This window comes from Physella acuta, unplaced genomic scaffold (genome assembly GCF_028476545.2).
Source record: "Physella acuta isolate Inbredline_101_S28 unplaced genomic scaffold, ASM2847654v3 ptg001890l, whole genome shotgun sequence".
NCBI lineage: Eukaryota > Metazoa > Mollusca > Gastropoda > Physidae > Physella > Physella acuta.
This window is the reverse complement of record NW_026733395.1, coordinates 92,192-115,301: the sequence shown is the minus strand read 5'-3', so window position 1 is coordinate 115,301 and position 23,110 is coordinate 92,192. Positions and strand designations below refer to the sequence as shown.

Below are 23,110 nucleotides of genomic sequence, written 5' to 3'. Positions count from 1 at the left end.
GAAAAAAAAAGGAAGAAAACTTTTCGAAAAGATAACGGTCCGAGCGAGAGAGGAAGTGGGGTATAATAGGAACAGTGACGGCACGTGATGGGGTTAAAAAACAACAACACCCACACACGCCCGGAACGAGACTCCGCCAACATTCAGGACCGTTGGTTCTAGGTGTGAGGACGGTCACGTGATTTCCTTACTGCGATCTGGAGAGTTTGGTGTGCGGATTAATGCGATTTGATCGTTTTCTTCGACATAAGACTTGGAACTTTGATTCGTAGATCTGTGTGAAAAGTTTGATTCGTTGAATTTTGTGAAAGTTCCGTTGTGTAAGTTTTGTGACTAGTTTTACCATTGATTTAGTCAAATTCGGACTACGTTTTGAGTAATTCTAAGTTGTGGTTACATTGAATGTGTTTATTTTCTTTACTTAAATCTCGTATTGATCTCGATATTATAAGGTTTATTGAGTGTGTATGTAGACTGTCTAGATCTAGATATTGGTTTCATGAAGTGGTCGCTTGACTTCCGATGATCCAGTTATTACGATGTGATATGAGTGCCCTTATCGTTAGCTTTATAGATAAAATGTTGGTTATATAATTGTAGGCATGTGTATAGTGCTGTGTATATAATACATACAATCCGGAACTTAGATCTAGATTCTTTACTTACAATGACAACTTTAGTTGTGATAGAACATATAAACAGTACAATATGTAATTTAGCTTTAAGATATTTCGTGTGCTAAGTATTAAAGACGTAATTATTGATCGGGCTTAGTACATATTGAGCAGGCCAAAAAAAAGTGCGCTGAATAGCAAATAGTACGAGCAATTTTATTATAAACATTAATGAGGTATACTTTGAGAGACACGTGCAGGATAGGTAGTGTTAGTTCAATCCCGGCTTGTTAACACTAAAACAATTATTCAAAGATATGAAACATACGCCATTATTTAAGATTATTGACGATATTTGAAGTTTTTATTTTACCCATTCCGATGGTTTAAACACTAGTCGTCATTATAACTACCATTTAAGGAGCATTCAGTTAGGGATTATAGATGGAAATTTAAAAATTTAGGGAAATTTAACGCCACTTATTGATTTGGTTTCTATAAGTCATGAATTTATAAAATCGATTTCGCCAACTACATGAAAATATTCCATGGTTTTAACATGTAGAGGGTCTAGCTAGGTTCTAGAATATGTTTTTTAAGAGTAGAGCCACAATGCGCGCTTAATTTATCGTCTTAGAGTATGCTAGTTAATTAGTTAAAACTAATTTGTTTAAGCATGTCCCCCTAATCACAGTTGTGTTTTCTCATGACCTCAAACATTACTCAGAAAGTTCGTGAGTCACCGGCCCTCGTCCTAAAGCTCGCGACTTACAGTCATTACACTTAGTCCCACCCCCATCTCAGAGTAGAGAAATACATTTATTATTGTAATTAGTTTTTTTGTTTTGTTTTTTAAATTTCTCTTGATAAACAGCCGACCTTCGTCTTCAGGCACTCCAATGTCAATTATATTAATCATTGTGGAAGTAGTGATTAGTGCTGCATTTAAAGTACACGCGCAACTTCGTTAACTTGACCTTAAATTACGCCGATAGCCCTCTTTTATATTGGACCACCGGGAGAGGGAATTAATAAATTCATATTTTTTTAAAACAAATCACAAATTCACGAACAGATGCAATACGTTATTTACTTCTAGATCTAGAAACGTCCGCTTTAACATCGGCGTTCATTTGTGTATAAAAATACCTTTATTTTTAAATTCATATATTGATGTTAAAACATATGATTTAATATTGTGTCCGTTTGAATAATTAGTTTCGCTTGAAAGTAATCAACAGATATGTTTGTATTTGCTCCTTTATCCTTGTTATAGTTGGTTTATACACAAGTGTAACTGTCTCGTGTAACAAGAGCTTGAGTAGTGGTCAGCGAGTGGTCAGCTCTCTGAGATACAATGTAAGTCAAGTCGAGATACGCATAAGTACCAGTGCCATGCTGTCTCCAGCGGTCAGTGCTGTGTAGTGTGGGGGTCCCGAGCAGAGGAAAGTTCTAGAACTGAATCTTCGTTCCTTCTTGTTTGCTTTGGATGTGTTGGTTTTATATGGATTGAAGAGTTTGGATATATGACCCAGGGCAAGTGACGCCCTATTGCGAGTGACGCCCTATTGCGAGTATGTTGATAGGGAGCGCCCCTCAACTTCTGGACACTGACAGAAGGATCATGACAATCCCCGGGAGCCCTCAACAGTGGCCGGACTTTCTGTCTCCGGACTGCGGCAACACGTTAAACTGTGCCGGCAACATGGCCGGAACCGGCTTCGTGCACGGCTACTCCCAACGTCACCATCACCACCACCACCACAACAGCCACCAAACACAGCCGCAGCACCATCCGACGTTACTCAACTACGGACACCATCAGCCGTTGTTGGCGAACCATCACCGGCAGTACCAGCCGCACCATCACCATCAGCAGCAGCAGCAGCAACAACAACCGTCTCATCATGATTGTATGTCAAATGTTCATGTTAATAATAGAACTAATCTTTCTTTGTTATCTGGATCTCGTAATGGTGAGTCTTTATAATCTTGGTGTGTACACATACCTAATGTTTATGTTCTTGGGAGAATGCGGTATAGCTATACATGGGGCTAGGGATACAGTAGCAATACTTTAAAATAATAACTTGGATACTTACTACTGAGCGTAGTTACAAACACAAAACTTAGTTGTTTCCTCGAGATTTGTGTTTTTATGTCAACTTTTAAATTTTAGAATTATCTTTCTGCATTTTAATTATTTTCTTCGTTGTCTTAACATTCTATTTTACTTTCAGCTTTTATTTTTAAATTTAAGTTTTTTTAAAACGCGCTGCATTTGTTGGGTTTAGCGTCAACGACTGTTGCGCACCACGTCACATTTTGCTCTAATCTACGTCACACTGAGCTTGTGTTACGTCACGTCCGGGTTGCCTTCTATCAAGCAGTAAACCATAAAATTGCCCAGAGAAGGGTTGTCACGACAGAGACGACATTGTTCTCTCTCGTTACACAAGCAACCAGACTGGCATGAATCATATTTTGTTTACACCATCCCCTCCCTCCCCCTGTAACACTGCTGGTGTAGACACGTTACAGATTCCCGCCATTTTTTTACACGCCGTCTGTGGTCCAGACGACGCCGATTAAAATTTTAATGGTCCCGTTTTGTTCCTTGAAATTTTAAAATTTATTTCAAATGACATCAAACTTGAGAATTACACGAGAAAATTATCTCCTAAATCCTGTTAGGCCTTTGTGCGACAGGTACATGACATTAAATGTCATATCCACTTCACCAGTAAATGACATATTTCCTCTTTTATCATTATGTAGGTAAGCTTTCTCCTTGGTTCACATTTTTATCAAAAACTTGATGATACCAGTGTAATTAAGCTCAAGACCACTTAACTCTATTCGCTGTTTAATTTCTTTTATCATTTGTAATCATTCACCAAAATCTCAAAGCAGTTATTAATTGCATACATATTTGAGCTTTAAAAAAAAGCAATTAGATTATCTGGATCGCTTGATTTGAAAAAAAATAAGTCGCTAAGTGGTCTGGTTGCCGAGATATGGGCAAAAAACTGCATTTTTTTCGAGGTTTTTTTGGCTTTTCCGGGAAATCCAGGAAGGAATTCCGGGAATTTTTTTGGCCTATGTTCATCCTCGGAACTTGCTTAACATATTTGCTTTTGGAACTAGTCCTCGATATTCCTTCGTTGAGGAGGAGATACGACTTAAAGCTGCGGACACACATCCAGAAATGACGAGTTAATAATCGCAATTTGCCAGTATGGAAATTGCGCTAAAAAAAGTGGGTCTACTGATACAGGCTAGTCCCGACATAATCTGTTGATCAGGACGACTGGATCTGATTTACCACCGTCACTCACTACTTCATTTGCCCTTGACCGTTATCTCATTTCTCGATTTCCCAGCCCTCAATTCTCTGTGTGAATCTGAGAAGTCTAGTGCCTCGTTTTTTACTTTTATCCACAGAAGATCCGCAAAATGTCCTACATTTTTTTTATTTAATCACCGCTTGCTATAAATAACAAGACAATCGAATACTTACCAATTAGCACTTCTCTTACAACACGCCTAATTATCCCAGAAAAAAAAAAGAGTCTAAAACTACACACCTCATTAGCGCGATCGACTACACACTCACTTACGACACGTGTCATCAAAGCGAGTAACAAGTGGCCCGGTCTATCTGAGACTTCAAAGCAGGGGCGACATTAATTATCCCCTCCCCTTTGTTTGTGAGCATTCAATAAGAAAGACGCATTAGAACTTTCTCCAGTCTTGGATGTGGGGGACCCCCCCCCCCCTCCCTCCCCCGCCACAACCCCCGCCGTCACCTCCTCATGTAGTTCTAAGCACCAGGCCACAAACAGGCTTTATATGAGCAGTTCTCTGTGACGTACTTTCAGAAGTTTACTCACTGGCTGCTGCCTCCCCACCCCCGCCCTCACCTCTTCACCCCACGGGTTCTGCTAATAAAACTTTCTTTTGTTAATTATCTATTCCCCCCATCCCCCCCCTCCACCAACTCAACTCCCCCCCCCCCCAAACTTAACCCCCCCCCCCCCCTCCCTTCACCCACCAACTCAACTATTCCGTCCCGTAGTTATGTTTTGTTTTCACGGCAGTCAAGTCGACAAATTACAATTTCTACTCAACCTTTTCAAACCTCACATCTCCTACCTCCCCCCCCCCCCCCCTTCTCCTTTTCTCGCCCCTCCTCCCTTTTCCAGAACTCTCCCGTCACAATGATACTTAAGTCAGTGAAAACTGAAACGTTAAAACAAAAGCGGAAAGTCGTTTTGTTTTGTTTTTTCTTAACCAAAAGATAATTTGATTTTTTTTTCTCCTTAAAACTTGTAATAAACAAAGAAAGACACTCTGCCTGTATAATCGTTGAAACTGCGTCTCACCAATAGTATTTGAAGCCCCCACCGCTCACCAATTTGAAGCCCATCCGACCTCTTCTATCTTTTCTCTCGTGCTTTTTGAACTCCACTTAGCACTGATACACTTATGAGGAAAAAACGGGCAGATAAATGTAAGAACAAGCTATGTAGTGTAGATTATCTCCCTTGATTTCAATCGACACTTGCGACCATTGATTCGATCAAGTGATTCGCCCAGAGTGCCGTCCCTTGAAACAAGACGGAGGATTACGGCCATGATCCGCTGGGAGAATCTCGTACTTTGATTTCGTCCCGACCCCCGCGGGGGGAACACCTCCATTCTCACCTGGATCTATAGCCGGGTGAGTGTACCTTTTGTAAGTCTCCCCCCACAAGTGGTAGCGTTTTGTCTGCTGTCTGCTGACAAAAGTCTGCCTGTTGTCTGAAGTACGAATGTACATGTACTTGATGATTGTGTAACGGGTGAAAAAAAGGGGGAGATGATGGCGGATTAAAGCGATTAGCGAGTAGACGAGTTGTCGTCCTTCCTTTAGGAGTTGAGAGTTGAGCGCCTTCGTCCGTCGGTCGGCGCTAATACGTCTGTACAGGTTTCAAGATGGCCGATGTCTTTGTATCTGCAACACAAATGCTTTCTGAAGAAGGTGATAATGTTTTCAGAACAGACCCGAGGGTGGAGATAGGGTAAAATAATTTCCTTGATCTTCGGGAAAACTTTCCTAGATCTATTTAACCCAAGGCAGTCGTTGGTAATCTTTTATACACGGCTAGCTTATAAAATTGTATTTTACATTGAAGACAATTAGATGCTATTTACACAACGTAGTTTGGCCTTCCTGACAAAGTACTGTAAGAATGGCTAATATGACTGGGGTGTTTAGTGTACTTGTTGTGTAACGGACCATTCCTGTTACTTCTTGAATTTCTTTAAACCATCCAATTATTGAACGATTGATTGGGTTTTTATTAATATTAACTGCTGTTAATTGTAATAATAAAGGAAATTGTTCTTTGACATTTTGGGACATTCTATGTCCCTTTATAGTTAAAATAATTCATTAGCCTTTTTTTTTAAAATAATTCTATCATCTTAGTGTTTGCTTCTTTACTGTATTATTTTCTTGACGCATCTATTGGATTTATTTTTTTGTGATTTCTGGGCGCTTTATGTCATATCTGGATGATTTTGGTTATTTCTGGAGTCTTTTTGTCATTCCTGAAGTATTTTGGTCATTTCTGTGGTATTTTGGTCATTTCTGTAGTATTTTGGTCATTTCTGTAGTATGTTCGTCATTCCTGTAGACTTTTGGTCATTCATCAGTACGGACCGACCTGTTTAACCACTCTTTGATGACGTCAAACGTTCCACTTGCCATCCAGTATTTTTTTTTCCTCCTTCTCTTCACACTCCTCCATCTGACATTGTTGAACGAGGAGTTAAGTTTCGCCAAATTGTCTGCAAACATTTCAACGGCCACGGCAAATCGACGTTGCAGTTTCGCCACATCTGGTGGAAACATCAAGAGCAGCGAACGATTTCTAACCACGCCGTCTCGTGGGCGGAGTGGCGGTGTCAGTTCGCCGAGTCACCCTACGTACGGTCGGGGGAGGGGGGGGGGGGGTACTCGTACGCACGGTGCGCAACTCACGCCTTACATCAACACGGTTATGTACTCCCCGACTCACACTTTTTTTTCTAAACTGACGAATATGTATAATATAAAAAAAAAATTTAAAAAAGCTTGGCTTTTCTATTTTACTTTAATAAACTTCCTCGCGGATAAACATGATTTGGTGTTCACAAGGGCAATAACCGTATAAAAAATAACTAACAAGTGAAATGGAGACGGTCATTTCAGCAGATTTTTTTTATTTTTACTGTGGCGCCTTCGTGGCTCATTAGAGATGTCTTTTCGTCGTGATAATTAACGCTGTTTATTCTCTTCAATTTAATTATGCGTTTAATTACAACACCCCTTTAAATAAAATATATAATGCATCTTTTCAAGAGTTAGGGGTGGGGTGGGGTTCCATGTTTTACAGTATAAAATCACTGGCAGCTTCTCGTTATTATGCTATTACTATTTTAAAAGTTAAAAGTAAATACTACGGTTGTAAGCGAATTAAATGTAATCATATATGCATCATAAGTGTCATTGAAATTTACAAAATATGCATGAAATAATGTTCAACGTCAGAATAGAATGTATATTATTTTTATGTATCCCTCCCTTTTGGGTCTCCGTTAATTCAAAATTGCCAATAAATGTATGTTGGCCTCCATTTTGGGACTCTATGCATTCAACATTGCCAGTTTAGGCATGTAGTTAAGTGTAAGTTTCTTGCTCCAGATCATGAAAAAACATAATCAAATATCGTCACAAACATGACGTGTCTAACGGTGCAGACTGAGTCTGTTGGTTTTAATTGGAGAACGCGAGTGTATAGAAAGTCTCAATATTATTTCTCCTGAGAACACCTCGCAATGTCGCTACGTCACCGTCTAATTGAGAGCCCTTGAATGCGCGTATTCTAACCCATTCCTTGCGCAATCGAACAATCCTTGCCTCCCTTGCTTGCTTTACGACGCTAGTTAGAGCCCTTGACTGAGTGTAAGTCCCCCCGTCATTGCCCTCCCTTGAAAGGTGTCGCTGTTTACATCTTTGTAACGGCGTCAGGGTACGGTTTTTGTGCGGAGCGTGTGAAAGTTTATGATTCGGCCGTGCGAACTGGTCGCCGTGACGCAATGTTGGCCATTGGCCATTCACCCACCCCCGACCACTGCGGCTTTGACCGACAGGAAATTGGTAATATGTTCCCCCCCCCCCCCCCCCTACCTTTGAATGGTAGACTAATATGTAAGTTGTTGGTGCGGACAATCTGATCAAAGAATCGAGTTGCCTGAGGAGAAGAAAAAAAAGTTATAGGCAAATTTACCGTGAGAAAATGTGGGAACTAGATTGGTTGAAGCCGGGGATTGGGGGTGGGGGGGGGGGGGGGCAGCTCGAGTTAGGGCTAGTGGTGTTTAGCATTCGTATTATACATAACATATATATTACCACCCATATTTATGACTCAAGTGCTAAGAAATGTGAGGTTTCTCGTAAGAAGAAATAATCACACGGTAATAACACACTCCGCTTGTACATCTCGAAAAAGTTATTCGTGCACTCGTAAGATGTGTTCGCTTTGGGAGTAATTGCCCTTGTCAATTACGTCACCGCGCAGGCTATTTTTAAAGACTAGCACCAACTTGTGTTAATTGTGGAAAACTGTGGAATAAATAAGCTGACACGACAGTCCGCTCAGCTAACTGCAGCGGTGCTGACCGGCACAAAAGGCCGGTGCTGTCACGGCGTCCGGTTACAAAGTGGCGCGAAAAGTGTGACCACTTGTCGTCTGCTCCGTGCCATTGTTCCCGACCAGAAATATTTTCATCTGCCATGGGATGCACGCCACAAACCCTCTTGTGGCTGGAGTTCGCCGGCCTGTGTGTTAGGTGCGAAGGCTCCTTAACTTTTTTGACAAGTCACATAACGTGTTATAATAACCGTCACTTGCCGTCGGATGCTAGGCATTTGCGTTAATAGATCCTGGAACATTGAGCTTTGTGTGGGGGTGGTTGTTAAGTATTGGGGGGGGGGGGGGGGCAGAGAGATGGGGAATTTAGTGACAAAGGATAAGGGTAAGAAACAGAGAAGCCAAAAAGATATAAATAAGTAGATACCCATATATTGACAGATATACATACATACATACATACATTCATACATACATACATACATACATACATACATACATACATACATACATACATACATACATACATACATACATACATACATACATACATACATACATACATACATACATACATACATACATACATACATACATACATACATACATACAAACATACATACATACATGCATGCATACATGCATACATACATGCATACATGCATGCATGCATACAGACAGATATATAGATATATACCTACGTAAAATACTGGCGTGTGGTTGAAAAAAAATAGACAATAATGAAAAAGGCAAGATATGTGTATACATGATGGATGGACAGATGTAAATACATATCGACAAATGGTGTATAGAAAGGCATTCGTAAGACTCAAGTAAAAAGTCATCTATATGACTACATTTTGACCAACACTTATGGATTTCTAAATGAAATGCTGTTGTAATAAGTTACGAGCGCAGTATGTGCGTGGAAAAAACAAAGAACTGTAACCTCGACTAAAGCATCGGGGTTGTCTGGTGGCTAGGGGCAGGTGGTCGTGGGTTGTGTCCCTAGGTGAAGTAGAGTTTCGGGGCTTTATCTCCCGTCCCCATCGTGGGAACCAGGCCTACCACCGCGGTCTCGTGCGGCGAGGTTGGTCCTTGGAGGTGCGCGCATGTTCAGTCGGAGTATACACACGGTCGTTCAGGCGTCATTCACGTGTACGCTCACCAGTACACGGGCGTTCGCTCGCACGTACACAGTTCTTCACACACACACACACACACACACACATACATACATACATACATACATACATACATACATACACATAGACATGTTTACAGCGGACTGCGTATCCTATTATATACACCTTGACTCTTCAAGAGGTGACACTAATTCAAATAGTCAGATTACCCACAATGCCTCTCGGCATAATCTTTCATTCACTCCTCTCGTTACTACACCTCCTTAGGGGTGTTATTGTTTGCTATCCACCCCTTAAGCATCACCCTCCTCCCCCCTTCCCTGTCGGTTAAATTAACTCGGGGAATATTTTTTCCCCACCCCCCTTCTAATCAACTCAACCCCACACTTGTGTTTGTCTATAATAAAAATCCACTCGAGCAGTGCGCATGTCAAAACCAACCCACGTGACGACCACCCTACGTCAAAACTCGGACGTATTACGGCAAATTGGGGCCGTGCTCCGTCGGGCTCTGTTACTGGGTCATCCCCTTGTGGCGGGTCTGGCTGGAGTGGATGGAGTGGAGTGGTGGATCCGGATGGATTAAGGAGTTACGTGGATAAAGTTTAGCACTAGAGAAGTTGTTGGACCCGAGAACGAGGCTATACTCTTGGCGTTAGCTGTACAAGTGTGGGCAGGGGCGGGGACAGTTGAGGGTCCTTTATGTTATAGAGTAAGTGTGTGAGTGGGGATTAGATTATTCAATGTTGAAGTCCACATCATGATGAAATAGTTGAATAAAGGGTAATTATTTGTTATTTCTGAAACATCATCGATATCTGTTACTGAGAATTTAGAGGGACATTGAGTCGCTGACACATCATTGATGTCTGTTACTGGGAATTTAGATAAGTACTGAGTAGCTTGGTCCTGGTATCGTTGTTCGGGAATGGTATTATTTAGGCTTGCTTGTTCCTGAATTGTTTCAAAGACTTGTTCCTCGCTTGTTTCAGATACTTTTTCCTTATTTATGTTTGAGACATCTGACAAGTTCCAAGAACAAATTTTCATGACTTGTGTCGGAGACTCGATCCCATTCCTGCTTATTCCAGATACTTATTCCTGTTCTGTTACAATGTGGATGTACCAAACAATCGTCCATCCTTGACCACAAAACCCCTGCCCTGGTACCGTGTACCTTCTATGTGGATGTACTAAACAATCGTCCATCCGTTACCACGTTAACCCCTGCCCTGGTACCGTGTACCCTCTATGTGGATGTGTCCATCCTTGACCACAAAACCCCTGCCCTGGTACCGTCTACCCTCTATGTGGATGTACCAAACAATCGTCCATCCTTGACCACAAAACCCCTGCCCTGGTACCGTGTACCTTCTATGTGGATGTACTAAACAATCGTCCATCCGTTACCACGTTAACCCCTGCCCTGGTACCGTGTACCCTCTATGTGGATGTGTCCATCCTTGACCACAAAACCCCTGCCCTGGTACCGTGTACCTTCTATGTGGATGTACCAAACAATCGTCCATCCTTGACCACAAAACCCCCACCCTGGTACCGTGTACCCTCTATGTGGATGTGAGTCCATCCTTGACCACAAAACCCCCACCCTGGTACCGTCTACCCTCTATGTGGATGTACCAAACAATCGTCCATCCTTGACCACAAAACCCCTGCCCTGGTACCGTGTACCTTCTATGTGGATGTACCAAACAATCGTCCATCCTTGACCACAAAACCCCTGCCCTGGTACCGTCTACCCTCTATGTGGATGTACCAAACAATCGTCCATCCTTGACCACAAAACCCCCACCCTGGTACCGTGTACCCTCTATGTGGATGTGAGTCCATCCTTGACCACAAAAACCCCTGCCCTGGTACCGTGTACCTTCTATGTGGATGTACTAAACAATCGTCCATCCGTTACCACGTTAACCCCTGCCCTGTTACCCTGTACACAGACCCTTCAACCTGTTTGTTGGACATGTTTAACTCCTTGTTCTACATGGTTCGCGTTTTCCACATCAGTCAAGACTCGGCCGTTGATGTCAGAAGTGACCTTTTAACAGCCTTGACCTTTATGCAGCAGAAGCTGACAGTGCTAAAGACGTTTGGTCAGTTGACCACTTCATATTGATGTTGTCTAGGATTGGGATGCTACAAAAAAAGCACTACTCTTTTTTTTTTTAACTTAGTTAAATCTAGTGTAGTGGTTAGAGCTACATTTCTTCTTCTTAGGATTAATCTCATCCGCCTTTCGGATGTAACACGACTGTACCGAAATGCCCTGAGCCACAACTGTGCACACAACGTGACCCTGAACGATCATAGTCAGCTCCATCCATCTTGTCAGCAAACTCGTGTTCCCTCACACAAACATGGCGGAAGCTTGTCAGCGCTTGCACAAGGTCCGGAAACATGCACAGGAATACAACTTACAGGAACAACATAATGTTATGTCAACTCAGCGGTATTGGGAGGTCGTGGGTTCGAACCCGGTATTGGTAGCTGGTGGAGAATTCGATCGTGAAGATTCTCCCGCGGCCTGTCTGTGGTAAAGCGTAGACTACTGACCCAATCATCCTGGGTTCTAATACACTCTATGCGGATTCTTTCTTGTCTCCTGGGTTCTAATACCTCCAAATGCTTTCCGATTCCTACCTTCAGAATAACATTGACTCTGAACTGTGCAATGTTTTAGTATGGGTGACTGCAATCACTAGTGACCCCGAGTTATGACCTGGTCGTGTTGTAGTAATATATGAATGACTTTGTTATCTTGTGTCAAGTATGACCCTGTCTCAAAGTCACGGAAGATTGAATCTTTCCCGGTGGTTTTTCACCATTCACAATCGACAAGTTCAAAAAGTGGACGCGTTTTACTTACAAAGTTAAGGTGAAATCTTTGTATTCCTCTTCGTGGAAAATAGTTACGTAATATTCATTGGCTATAGAGTATTAAGTGCAAGATATTAATAAAAAAGTGTTTTAAAATGTCATCTTTATAAATTTTTACTTCCGTCTATTACATTTTGTTCCTTTTGTTTTCGTTATAAAAACCATCCGCCTTTAGGAAACTCGGTTTTGTTTGTATGAATTATAAAGCACTTGAGTCTTTATGGTGTATCCCTTCCTCGCGACCTTTGACCCTATGTATAAACCAAACAAAATCTGCCACTGCATTGTTAAAACGTCACTTCCTCCCTCCTCGCGAGCAAAAATTGTAGGCTGTTTTCAGGGGGAAAAAACTCTGGCTAGATGAGTTTAACCTTTCTTGATATTGTTGTGGTGGCGCTGTTTATTGTTGTTAACTGCATCAGCTGCCGATGTGATTGTTTACTCTAGCTGTGTGGGCAGGCGCTGATATTGTCTCGGTTGCCTAACTGGCAGTCTGGCCAGACTATATCATGGCACCTTCATTAAGGCTGCTGCCAATGTACATACACATACGTACATACATTCATACATGCATAATAAATGAATACATACATATATATATATATATATATATATATATATATATATATATATATATATATATATATATATATATATATATATATATATACACATACATATGCTTAAACAAGCTAAATCATTCATAGATAGGAGTAGGTTCTTTTGTATTTTCACATTTAACATTGCTAGAAATTTACTTGATGGGTTTTTGTTTTTGTCTTCATAAATAACATGATTTGGCCTTGATGCCACACTCCCACATATTGAAGCAGTTTACTCAACATTTAACGTTTTGAATTGTAGGAAACACATACCATAAAAATGTTTACCCCATCGCATTATTATAAACAAATGTTTTATCTTTTTAAGATGTAGTCATTGATTTAAATGAATTCTGAGCTCGTTTTATAGTTTTATCCAATCGATTATTTGACCAACTATTTTTTTTTTGTCTGTCCACAGAACAACTGTCCACCACAAATGGGGTACCGCCCCTCACCCCCGGCACGACGCAGCAGATGTCCCACGTGATTGTGGAGCAGTTAAAAACCTTCGAGGAGCACCGACGACAATGTAACATTCCTAAAGGTTAGTCCCTCATAGTTACATGATCGCTATATAGTCAGATCTATAGACGTGTATGATAACAGTTCTACGACAATGTAACATTCCTAAAGGTTAGTCCGTCATCGTTACATGTGCGCTATGTTCAGATCTATTGACGTGTATGATGATAAACAACTGTTTTACGCCGTAACTTAAAGTTCAAGTATTTCAATTAATTTATTTTTTATTAGAATCGTCAATATTTAACTGAAAAATTAAAGTTAGTCGGATTTTTTAAAAATTTCTTTTACATAGATAAAAATAAAATTGTTTAAAAATGTTAATATTGACATCTCTGATGTTAGTTTGGGGTCTGCAATGTGTCAGCAGCTTTATATGCGTGTAGGGATATTTCTTGAATAACTTAGGCTATGTGTTGAGAATAAACAGGCAAAGTATTGACTTGAACTAATATTTAGCACAAGGTACCAATCATGATAATTTAATTTAGATCGATCAAATTAAAAAAACAAAAAAACTTTTAAAACTTTAGAGTAAAATTTAATTAAACACATTCTTAATGAAAATAAACATAGATATTTAATTTTGATTACATTGTTTTTAAGTATAATTTTAAACTTGAATAATAAAGACAGCAAGCTACCTAGTTTAAAAAAAAATGAATTCAAATAGCCCAATCGAGTACCAGAGTTTGAGACTGACGACTGTTGACCTAACTCAACTGTTTCAAAATACCAAATTCTCCAGCAACTAGTGGTATCGCGTTTTGCGGGAATTTCCGCTGCGTAGGCAGTTTTATAAAACACACAACACTAATAACAGCGGGATGCGCATTCTCCGACATGTTTTTTTTTTAAACCGCTAATACCAGGCTATTATCTAATGTATGTTGGCGCTGCGTAATGTAGACCATGTCGGTAAATCTTAAATGTTGTGCCATTCCAAAAAGTTAGCATGTATAATCTGGAAATTATCCCTCCGTTACGCCTACGTACATAGACATGAATACAAAACGACACTGTTACTATAATAATTATATTATGTGCGAACTATATTATTGTATAAGGAAATTAAGATAGGGCTGATATTGTCTTGTAATAACTATTAACGCATATGAACTGTTATCATATATGAAATTTATATTTTCGTATGTGGTAATTAATAGATATGAGGTTTATTTGACGTGTTTTAATTTTATGAGTGAACTTGTATGAAGTTGTATCGTGTTCTGTTATAATATGTGGGCACGATTCGCCTCTGTGGCATACAACGTGTACATATCAGTCTTTTAATTTTGACTTCCATTTCATCCCTCCCCCCACCCCCTCCTCGCGTGCACCTCGCGAACTGAAGCTACCAATTGGGGATAATTTAAACTGATTAACGTCACTCACCCTGACATTTGTCTCCCCTTGTTTGTCCCAGCCAAAGTCCACGCGCTCCACTATCTAACTAGGGGGACGTAATTTATTATCTCCCCTTAAATACCTCACCACGGTTGTCCCGGCTGGGTGATTAGCTCCAGTGAGCAGATTTACTGTGTAGTGACCGTCGTCTCTGTGGTTGTGTTGTCGTGGGACGTCCAGCGTGGGAACGGAACCTAAATACGATCTGTTCAACAATCGATCTTTTATTTTAATCGATCTCTTGTTTTGACCGTAGACAGCGCAGTTTAACACAGAGGGGGGGTACATATGTCCCCGGGCGCGGACCTTAGTGGACGCCAAAATGGGTGCAAATTTTAAGTTGGGGGGGGGGTGCAAATCGAAAATTGATAGGTTGCTCCCGAGGGGGGTGCCAAATTGAAAGTTTGTCCCCGGGCGCCGGGAAGGGTCGCTACGCCTCTGGTTTAACATGCCGAGCGTTATGTGGTCCAGTGGATCTGACCTGACGTCGTCCAGCGGGCCGCACCTAACGTAATCTTGCACCGCACACCTGCGGCTCCGGAGCCGCTTGCAGCTGTTTGCTAAAATAAATTATAAGATTGAGGGATGGAGGGGGGGGGGGTAGTCTTCTCTGTTGTTAGGTACCACGGTGTGAATTGGAGGACCTTCTGTTAAAAATAAAAAATATCACTAAAACATCTGTACAATTTTTTTTTTCTAAATATGTCTCGAAGATGCTTTGAATTTTTTTTAATGTAGATTTACTTACTAGAATAAAGACTGCAGGGTTGTGTGGGAACCTAGTGAAATTCAGATTCAAAACTTAATATTATGAAATATTATACAAACGATCTACCATCTTTTTTTATATCTCTCTTCCCCCCCTCCCCCTAAACTCCCATTCGTATACAAACGTATTTCCTACATTAAAGAAAAAAAAACGAGCCCTTGAAAGAACGTTCACCGAAGGACGCCCCCGCACGAACCCCTTTTTTTTTTCTCCGCCCTCCCGGTGCTATATTAAACATGACGACACGCACAGTGGAAAACTCTTCATACACGACCATCCAATGTACTCACTCCACGACCTCGACCGCGCAACATTTGACTCGATCAAATCGGAATCGTCCCTCACTCAGAGAACTCTCCCGGCCCACCAATTTCACAGCTGTCTGATTCCTTCTTCACCCCCCTCTTCTTTTTTTTTTCAAAGTGGTTTTTAAGATGGTGTTAGCATTAAAGGAGAAACGGGGCTATGGCACCGGTGCGCACCGTTCGTGAACGCATTTGATGGCAGAACGTGCGCAAGTGTGAGTGCTCCAAGCGGGTTGTTTTAACCTAAATTTTTTTAATTAAAAAGAAAGACTGAATAAACTAATCAAGTGCTTAAATAGTAGACGTTTAGTTGAATGGTGTTTTGGTTGAATAGTTATCTTTAAACCGTGTTTCAAGCTATTAAGAAAATGGGAGCGAAATGTAACATAATATTGTATTGATGTTTAAATTAAGAAAATTAAGCCTATTTTTTTACTCACCCATCACTCATTCATCATTCACTCACTCACCCATCACCCATTCACTCACCCATCATCCCCCATCCGTCATGCTCACTCACTCCTTCACTAAACCATCCACTACTTACCCCCGCGCCCATCACTCACCCATCATTTAGGCCCACTCACTTACCAACTACCCTGACTAACAACAGACCAGAACCTCAGCCCGCTCTAGAACTCCAGGGTGTGGCCAGGTAACGGCTCTCACACGGCAGGTGTAACCGCACCTTGACTCACCATCCATCCCTGGCCATCTGGCCCCCGTAGCATCGCGGGACCACTTGAACAGTCCGGCTGGTGAGCAGTCGTGGATGCCGTGCATGGACGTGTCATTACCAGCCTAGGTGTTTTGCTCACCCATAACGGTCTAAGTACTCACCCTTAGCGGCCTAGGTACTCTGCTTACCCTATGAGGCCTAGGCACTCTGCTGAATAAAATTGGTTGCGGTACTCTGCTCATCCAAAGATTTTTAGCCAGTCTGCTCACCCATCTAAACATCTAATTTTCGGAAACCATCAAAAGGTTTGAAATTAAGCCACATCAAATCACTATAAAGGTATCTCTCAGTAATAAAACACTATTTTCCTTATCTAATTTCTAGATCTTTAAAAAATTCTAAAGTAATGAGGACAAAATACCGAAACATTGTATGTGTATTTCGTATGGAAAACATTCTTCTTTGAAGTGTTTTGCATACATTAGTCTTGTAGCTTACAACTGTCCTGTAAAGTAACTAGCCAAATAAGTAGCCTTCGCTGATGATCATATAGTAATTTTAGCGGTAACTACCCTACTGTAATTACTAAAGTTATTAAGTTAAGCACGCGACAAGATGAAACTGTAATTATGCTAATGAATATCAGTCCTGATTTAATTAACACTCGGCGAAAAAAAAAAAAAGCTAGTTGTAACGTGTTTAACCAGTGTTTCGTTACCCTCCGACTTTCGTGTTCGGCCATAAGCCGGCAAATTAACCAATGGGGCGGCCTGTAATAATGGACGAATAATGCAGCGTCCAATGGTGTCGCGCGTTTGATCGCCGGGGCTGCGAGGTTCCGGTGAGGAATCGCTGGGCAATTTGAAACGATACCCCGCTGTGTGCAGGGTGCCGAAGGTGTCGCTTGGGGAGAGTAAAGATGGCGGGTGGTTAATGGCGGAACATGGAAACCTGGTAGGGGAGGAGGGGGGGGGTGACTTACCGTCGTTAGGATTGGTAAATAGTAAAACAAGAATCAGGTTTTTAGCGTCCAACATAGCAACTAGTGACTACTACATTTAAAAGTTGTTTTTTTTCTTGTTGTTGTTTTTTAAACACCAACACTAACTATGCTCAGAATCTCTTTTAACAACTGGCTTTAAATATATTTGGTCTAATATTTCAAGCACATCTCAGTTAGTTGTAAATGGCAAGTTTCAACATTCACATTTTTTTTTCTTCATTTTTTTTACACTAAGAACCAAGTCAGTGTGTGTAGGTGTGTGTGTGTGTGGGGGGGGGGGGGGGTGATGGGGTAGGGTAAAGAGAACGGAGGCTGGACCCCAGCATTCTGTTTTACTGACGCTAGATAGCAGCGAGACAAGCTCCCCTAATGCGACTTCAGTGTACAGCCGTATCTGTTGTGCTGACAGTACTCAGGGGCGTCACCCAGGGTGTGAGTTGGGGGGGGGGGGGCGACTGTCCAGTTTATCCGGTTTTATTGCTTAAACTAGGAGGAGCAATATTATCCCATCTTACTTAGCGTTAACATGCTGTAGGTATTGTGTTGTTACTACTGTTGACTCACGCTTGGCTGATATTGCCAATGGAAATTTGTCACTGAAAAGCTGTAATCAAAATATTGCGATACAACTAGCTATAAATCTTACAATTTTTCGGATTTGTAGTCTAATGTCCCCAGATATTTCACTTTGTTTGGGTAAGTTAGTATAACGCGAATCTAACTAGCCGTCTTCTAGCCGTCTAACAAACATTTTTTTATTTTAAAAAAAAAGGCCAAATCATTCACTTTGTCATCGTTTCCCATCATTAAAATATACAGCAGCACCACCGTGGTCGCCGCCCCTGCACATCCACCACCTTCCCAATTGATGCACACTTTTCCCACTCGTGCACAATCTTGCAGATAATTTGATCTGGCCACCAATCTGGTCCCCATCTGCCGTATGCGCCCTCACGTCTGCCGACCCCCTCCCCTACATTGGCGTGTTTAACCAGCCCGGGTCCCGCTCTCAGGGTCTCAGTTAACATCACATGACCGGCTTAGTTTGTATCATTCATTGCTTCATTCGTTTTCAATTATAAAATAGTTTTTTTTTTTTCGCATCAAAGATAACGTGGGTTGCCGAATAAAAATTAAATTAAATTTTTTTATTTACAGATCTAGTTTAATTTTTTTTTTTTTTTTTTTTTTTAAATTTTGTTACCGTCTGCTACAGCTTTAAAGTTTTAAGATGTACGCTTTTTTGATAGTGTCCCTTTTGGCTGGAGACAAAGCAAAACTTTCCCGCCCAAATCAAAATGTTTGCAAGTCGTTGTGTGTGTATGAGGGGTACGGTGGGGGGGGGGGGGGGGTATACATTTGTTTGAAAAATAGCATCTTGTGTCAGGTTTGTTTGAAACTAATTTCTCGCGCGTTACTTACGTCACTTCTCGCGATGTTTGATGAGTTTTCAATGGCTTCCGTCTGCTGTGGCGAAATTCGGTAAAAAAAATATTAAAAAAAAGAACAATGAAAATGTTAAAAATCATAAAGTACTGTCCGATTCAGAGGCGTAGCGACCCTTCCCGGCGCCCGGGGACAAACTTTTCGATTTGCACCCCCCCCCCCCCTCAAGATTTCGATTCGCACACCCCACAACCTTTCAATTTATTTTTCCAACCCATTTTGGCACCCCCTAAGGTCGGCGCCCGGGGACATATGTCCCCGCCCCCCCCCCCCCCCCCCCCTCCCCCCTCGCTACGCTACTGGTCCGATTAAAAAAAAACTTTGTCGACTTTATCATTGGCGAGCTAAATCAAAACAGTTTTTAATGAGTGAAAGGTTTTTTTTTTTAATTGCTTCTCCTTCCAGCGTTTTGAAAAGAAATAAATTATCATCACACTTTATCGCATTTTGAACCAATCAAATACCTTCATTGACACACTTTATCGCATTTTGAACCAATCAAATACCTTTATTCAATGTATATGCTTGATGAACTTTAGTCATTGCCTATGTTTTTATCGTTGATGTTGAAATGCTTTGAAGTTTTTTTTTCCCTTATCTGTTTCTGGGTATGGTGTGCTGGAAATATCTTGGGAAAAACAGGTGTTCCATTTGGTGGTGGGGGGGGGGGGGAGATCTTTGATGTTTGTAAATCTTGAGGCATTAGTTTAATAGTATTTTAAAAATGTAATTTCTATTAATTCATTAGCATTAAGCCTATTTATTTATATATCTTTTTTGTAAAACTGCGTTATTTTATATGAAAAGAAATGTTGAGTAAACGATTATATATGAAAAGAAATACTGAGTAAACTATTTTATATGAAAAGAAATGTTGAGTAAATTAGTTTATGAAAAGAAATGTTGAGTAAAATATTTGGTAGTCGTGGAGCGAGCTTGATAAAAGTTAATTGTCAATTTGTAGCCATTTCCAATTTTGATTTTAACACTCATCTTTTTCATGTATGACAATCGTCAAAAATTTTGTTGCAAGATAAATGTTGAGTGTCGGTTGTTGTACCCCCCACTCCCACCCCCACTAGTAACTCCTCTGCCTGCTTGACAACCTGTTAAATGTCTGCTGTTTTTCTACCCCTACCAGACCTGATGCAGTGGTCCCAAGCTCATGTTCTACTCTGGCTCCAGTGGTTCTCACAAGACTTCTCACTAGAGGGGATCCAGATGAACAACTTCAACATGGAGGGCCAGGAGTTGTGTTCCATGGCCAAGAAGGAGTTCCTGGAGAGGTTGCCTCCCTTTGTAGGGGACATAATCTGGGAGCACCTGGACATGATGAAGAAAGGTAGGCTTGACTAGAATATTAAGTAAAATAGAAGTTAATTTTAAAATATATAATATGGATTTTAAAAAGCAGAATAAAGTCAGAATAAAATTAGGATTTAAAAAAGTTAGGGTTAGAGAAAATAAAGTTACTGTAAACCATAACTCAGAGAGAATTTAAAGACTTTTTACAGTAGTTGTCAATAGCAAGCCCTAGACATCTAAAAAAGCTGTTTTATGTGTCTTGCCATTGCCTTCAATACTTTGATTCATTCACACTTTCATCCAATACCTTCAACAAGCAGTGTAATCTAACGTGATAGTTTTCATGATAGTTTTCATGTTAGGCTGACACAGAGCTCTCTCTTGTGTTTCAGAGATGTGCCAGGAAAGAGCAAGGCTTTGTAACGCTCCATCCAATCTGTCAGAGTCTATCTGTGACCAGGAGTTTGCTGACAGATTCCAGAGAAGTAAGTCTACACTCCCATGTACTGACCACACACTTGCTGTATACTGACCACACACTTGCTAGATACTGATCACACACTGGCTTTATACTGACCACACACTGGCTGTATACTGACCACACACTCGCTAGATACTGACCACACACTAGATAGATATTGACCACACACTAGCTAGATACTGACCACACACTTGCTGTATACTGACCACACACTAGCTAGATACTGACCACACATTCGCTGTATACTGACCAAACACTCGTTAGATACTGACCACACACTCGTTAGATACTGACCACACACTCGCTAGATACTGACCACACACTAGCTAGATACTGACCACACACTCGCTAGATACTGACCACACACTAGCTAGATACTGACCACACACTCACTAGATACTGACCACACACTCGCTGTATACTGACCAGAGACTCGTTAGATACTGACCACACACTAGCTAGATACTGACCACACACTCGCTAGATACTGACCACACACTAGCTAGATACTGACCACACACTAGCTAGATACTGACCACACACTCGCTAGATACTGACCACACACTAGCTAGATACTGACCACACACTCACTAGATACTGACCACACACTCGCTGTATACTGACCAGAGACTCGTTAGATACTGACCACACACTAGCTAGATACTGACCACACACTCGCTAGATACTGACCACACACTAGCTAGATACTGACCACACACTCGTTAGATACTGACCACACACTCGTTAGATACTGACCACACACTAGCTAGATACTGACCACACACTCGCTAGATACTGACCACACACTAGCTAGATACTGACCACACACTCCCATATACTGACCACACACTAGTTAGATACTGACCCCACACTCTCCATATAATGACTACAGGAAATCCTTATACTGACCACCAACACTCTACACACTTTTTGCACAAACTCACCCTACTTACCCATGGTCACACACTGGCCTGATACTGACCACATGATATCCATACAGCCTGCCAACCATCAACAGTCTGCACAATGTCCACATTAACATTACACAGGCCTCACTACCCATACAACCACCACACAACACCACAAAAAACCTGACCACACATTCTCCTCACACCATCCACATTTTTCTTTAAACTCTCCCAGCTCCTGTTGTACAAACTACCCAACCTGAATCATGTTTCCCAACATTTTCTCCCTAGGTTATTCCAACGCGTCAGACCAGAGCATCACATCTGGGAACAGTGTTGTTTGTCCATCATTTTTAGAAGGTCAGTCTGGACTTGTAACTTGTGGTCTTCAGTATCATGCTTTTAAAGGTGTTTAGTTTCAAGGGGAAAAGGACTCTAATTTTAAGTTAAGAGTTTGTGTTTTACGTTTTAACAAGGGAGACGTGATAATTATTATTCTTCACCTAGGTGTTATTGTATACCTACCTACGTACACTATTTCTGTATGGATATTCTCTCAATACTTAAATAAAATAAATTCATATAATCAACTTTTATACGGGTAAGCTTCTTAACTTAAAAAAAAAGATTAAATATATTTTCAAAGCAGTTTACAAAGTTTGAAATTGTGTAACACTTTTACAAAGTTTGAAATTGTGTAACACTTGTACTGAAAAAAAAATTGTGGGAAAATTTAAAATCGTATAACATGAGCCTGACACAGTGGCATAGACACTTAGCATGTAGGACACAGTGACTTGCCCCTACACATCTGCCAACACATCTAAGAAGGAAGAGCTCATGATGTTTACAAACAGTATATCACATGACCTGGCGTTGCTTTTTACTTCCTGTGTACCACAATATGTTTCGTGTGAGCATTCTGTGCAGACTGTTTTAAGCTAGGATTATATTATTCTATTCCTCAGTGGATTCAATCCAGTTTTTAATGACAGACTGTTTCATGCAAGGATTAAAATTTTATCTCAGTTAAACCCACCTAAACATTATGTGTGGCCATGTTACATGTGTGAAGTGTTCTATTCTACAAGAAACTTTTACTCATAACCCATTCATTTGGCCATGTTTCATGTGTGAAGTGTTCTATTCTACAAGAAACTTTTACTCATAGCCCATCCATTTGGCCATGTTTCATGTGTGATGTTCTATTCCACAAGAAACATCTCTCTATAGGGCTGGTAAGTAGGTCACCAACCAGTTATATGGCTCATGCAGGTTTTATTGAGCCGTAGAACTGGTTGGTGACCTACTTACCAGCCCTATAGCCCATCCATATGGCCATGT

The 23,110-nt window shown here is 41.0% G+C and overlaps 1 protein-coding gene across 5 annotated transcripts in view; it reads left to right on the top strand.

Moving 5' to 3' along the window:
* LOC131931095 (protein c-ets-1-A) overlaps positions 1-23,110 on the top strand; it is a 111,877-nt gene that overhangs the window by 72,971 nt on the left and 15,796 nt on the right. For 3 of the 5 annotated variants that reach the window (XM_059287803.1, XM_059287802.1, XM_059287804.1), the window contains 4 exons: positions 13,360-13,485; positions 20,214-20,414; positions 20,770-20,862; positions 22,058-22,126. In XM_059287803.1, the coding sequence (XP_059143786.1) occupies positions 13,360-13,485; positions 20,214-20,414; positions 20,770-20,862; positions 22,058-22,126 (489 nt within the window). Of the gene's footprint in view, positions 1-1,896; positions 2,591-13,359; positions 13,486-20,213; positions 20,415-20,769; positions 20,863-22,057; positions 22,127-23,110 lie in introns of those variants that run through there. The other 2 variants (XM_059287801.1, XM_059287800.1) reach the window with 1 other exon arrangement.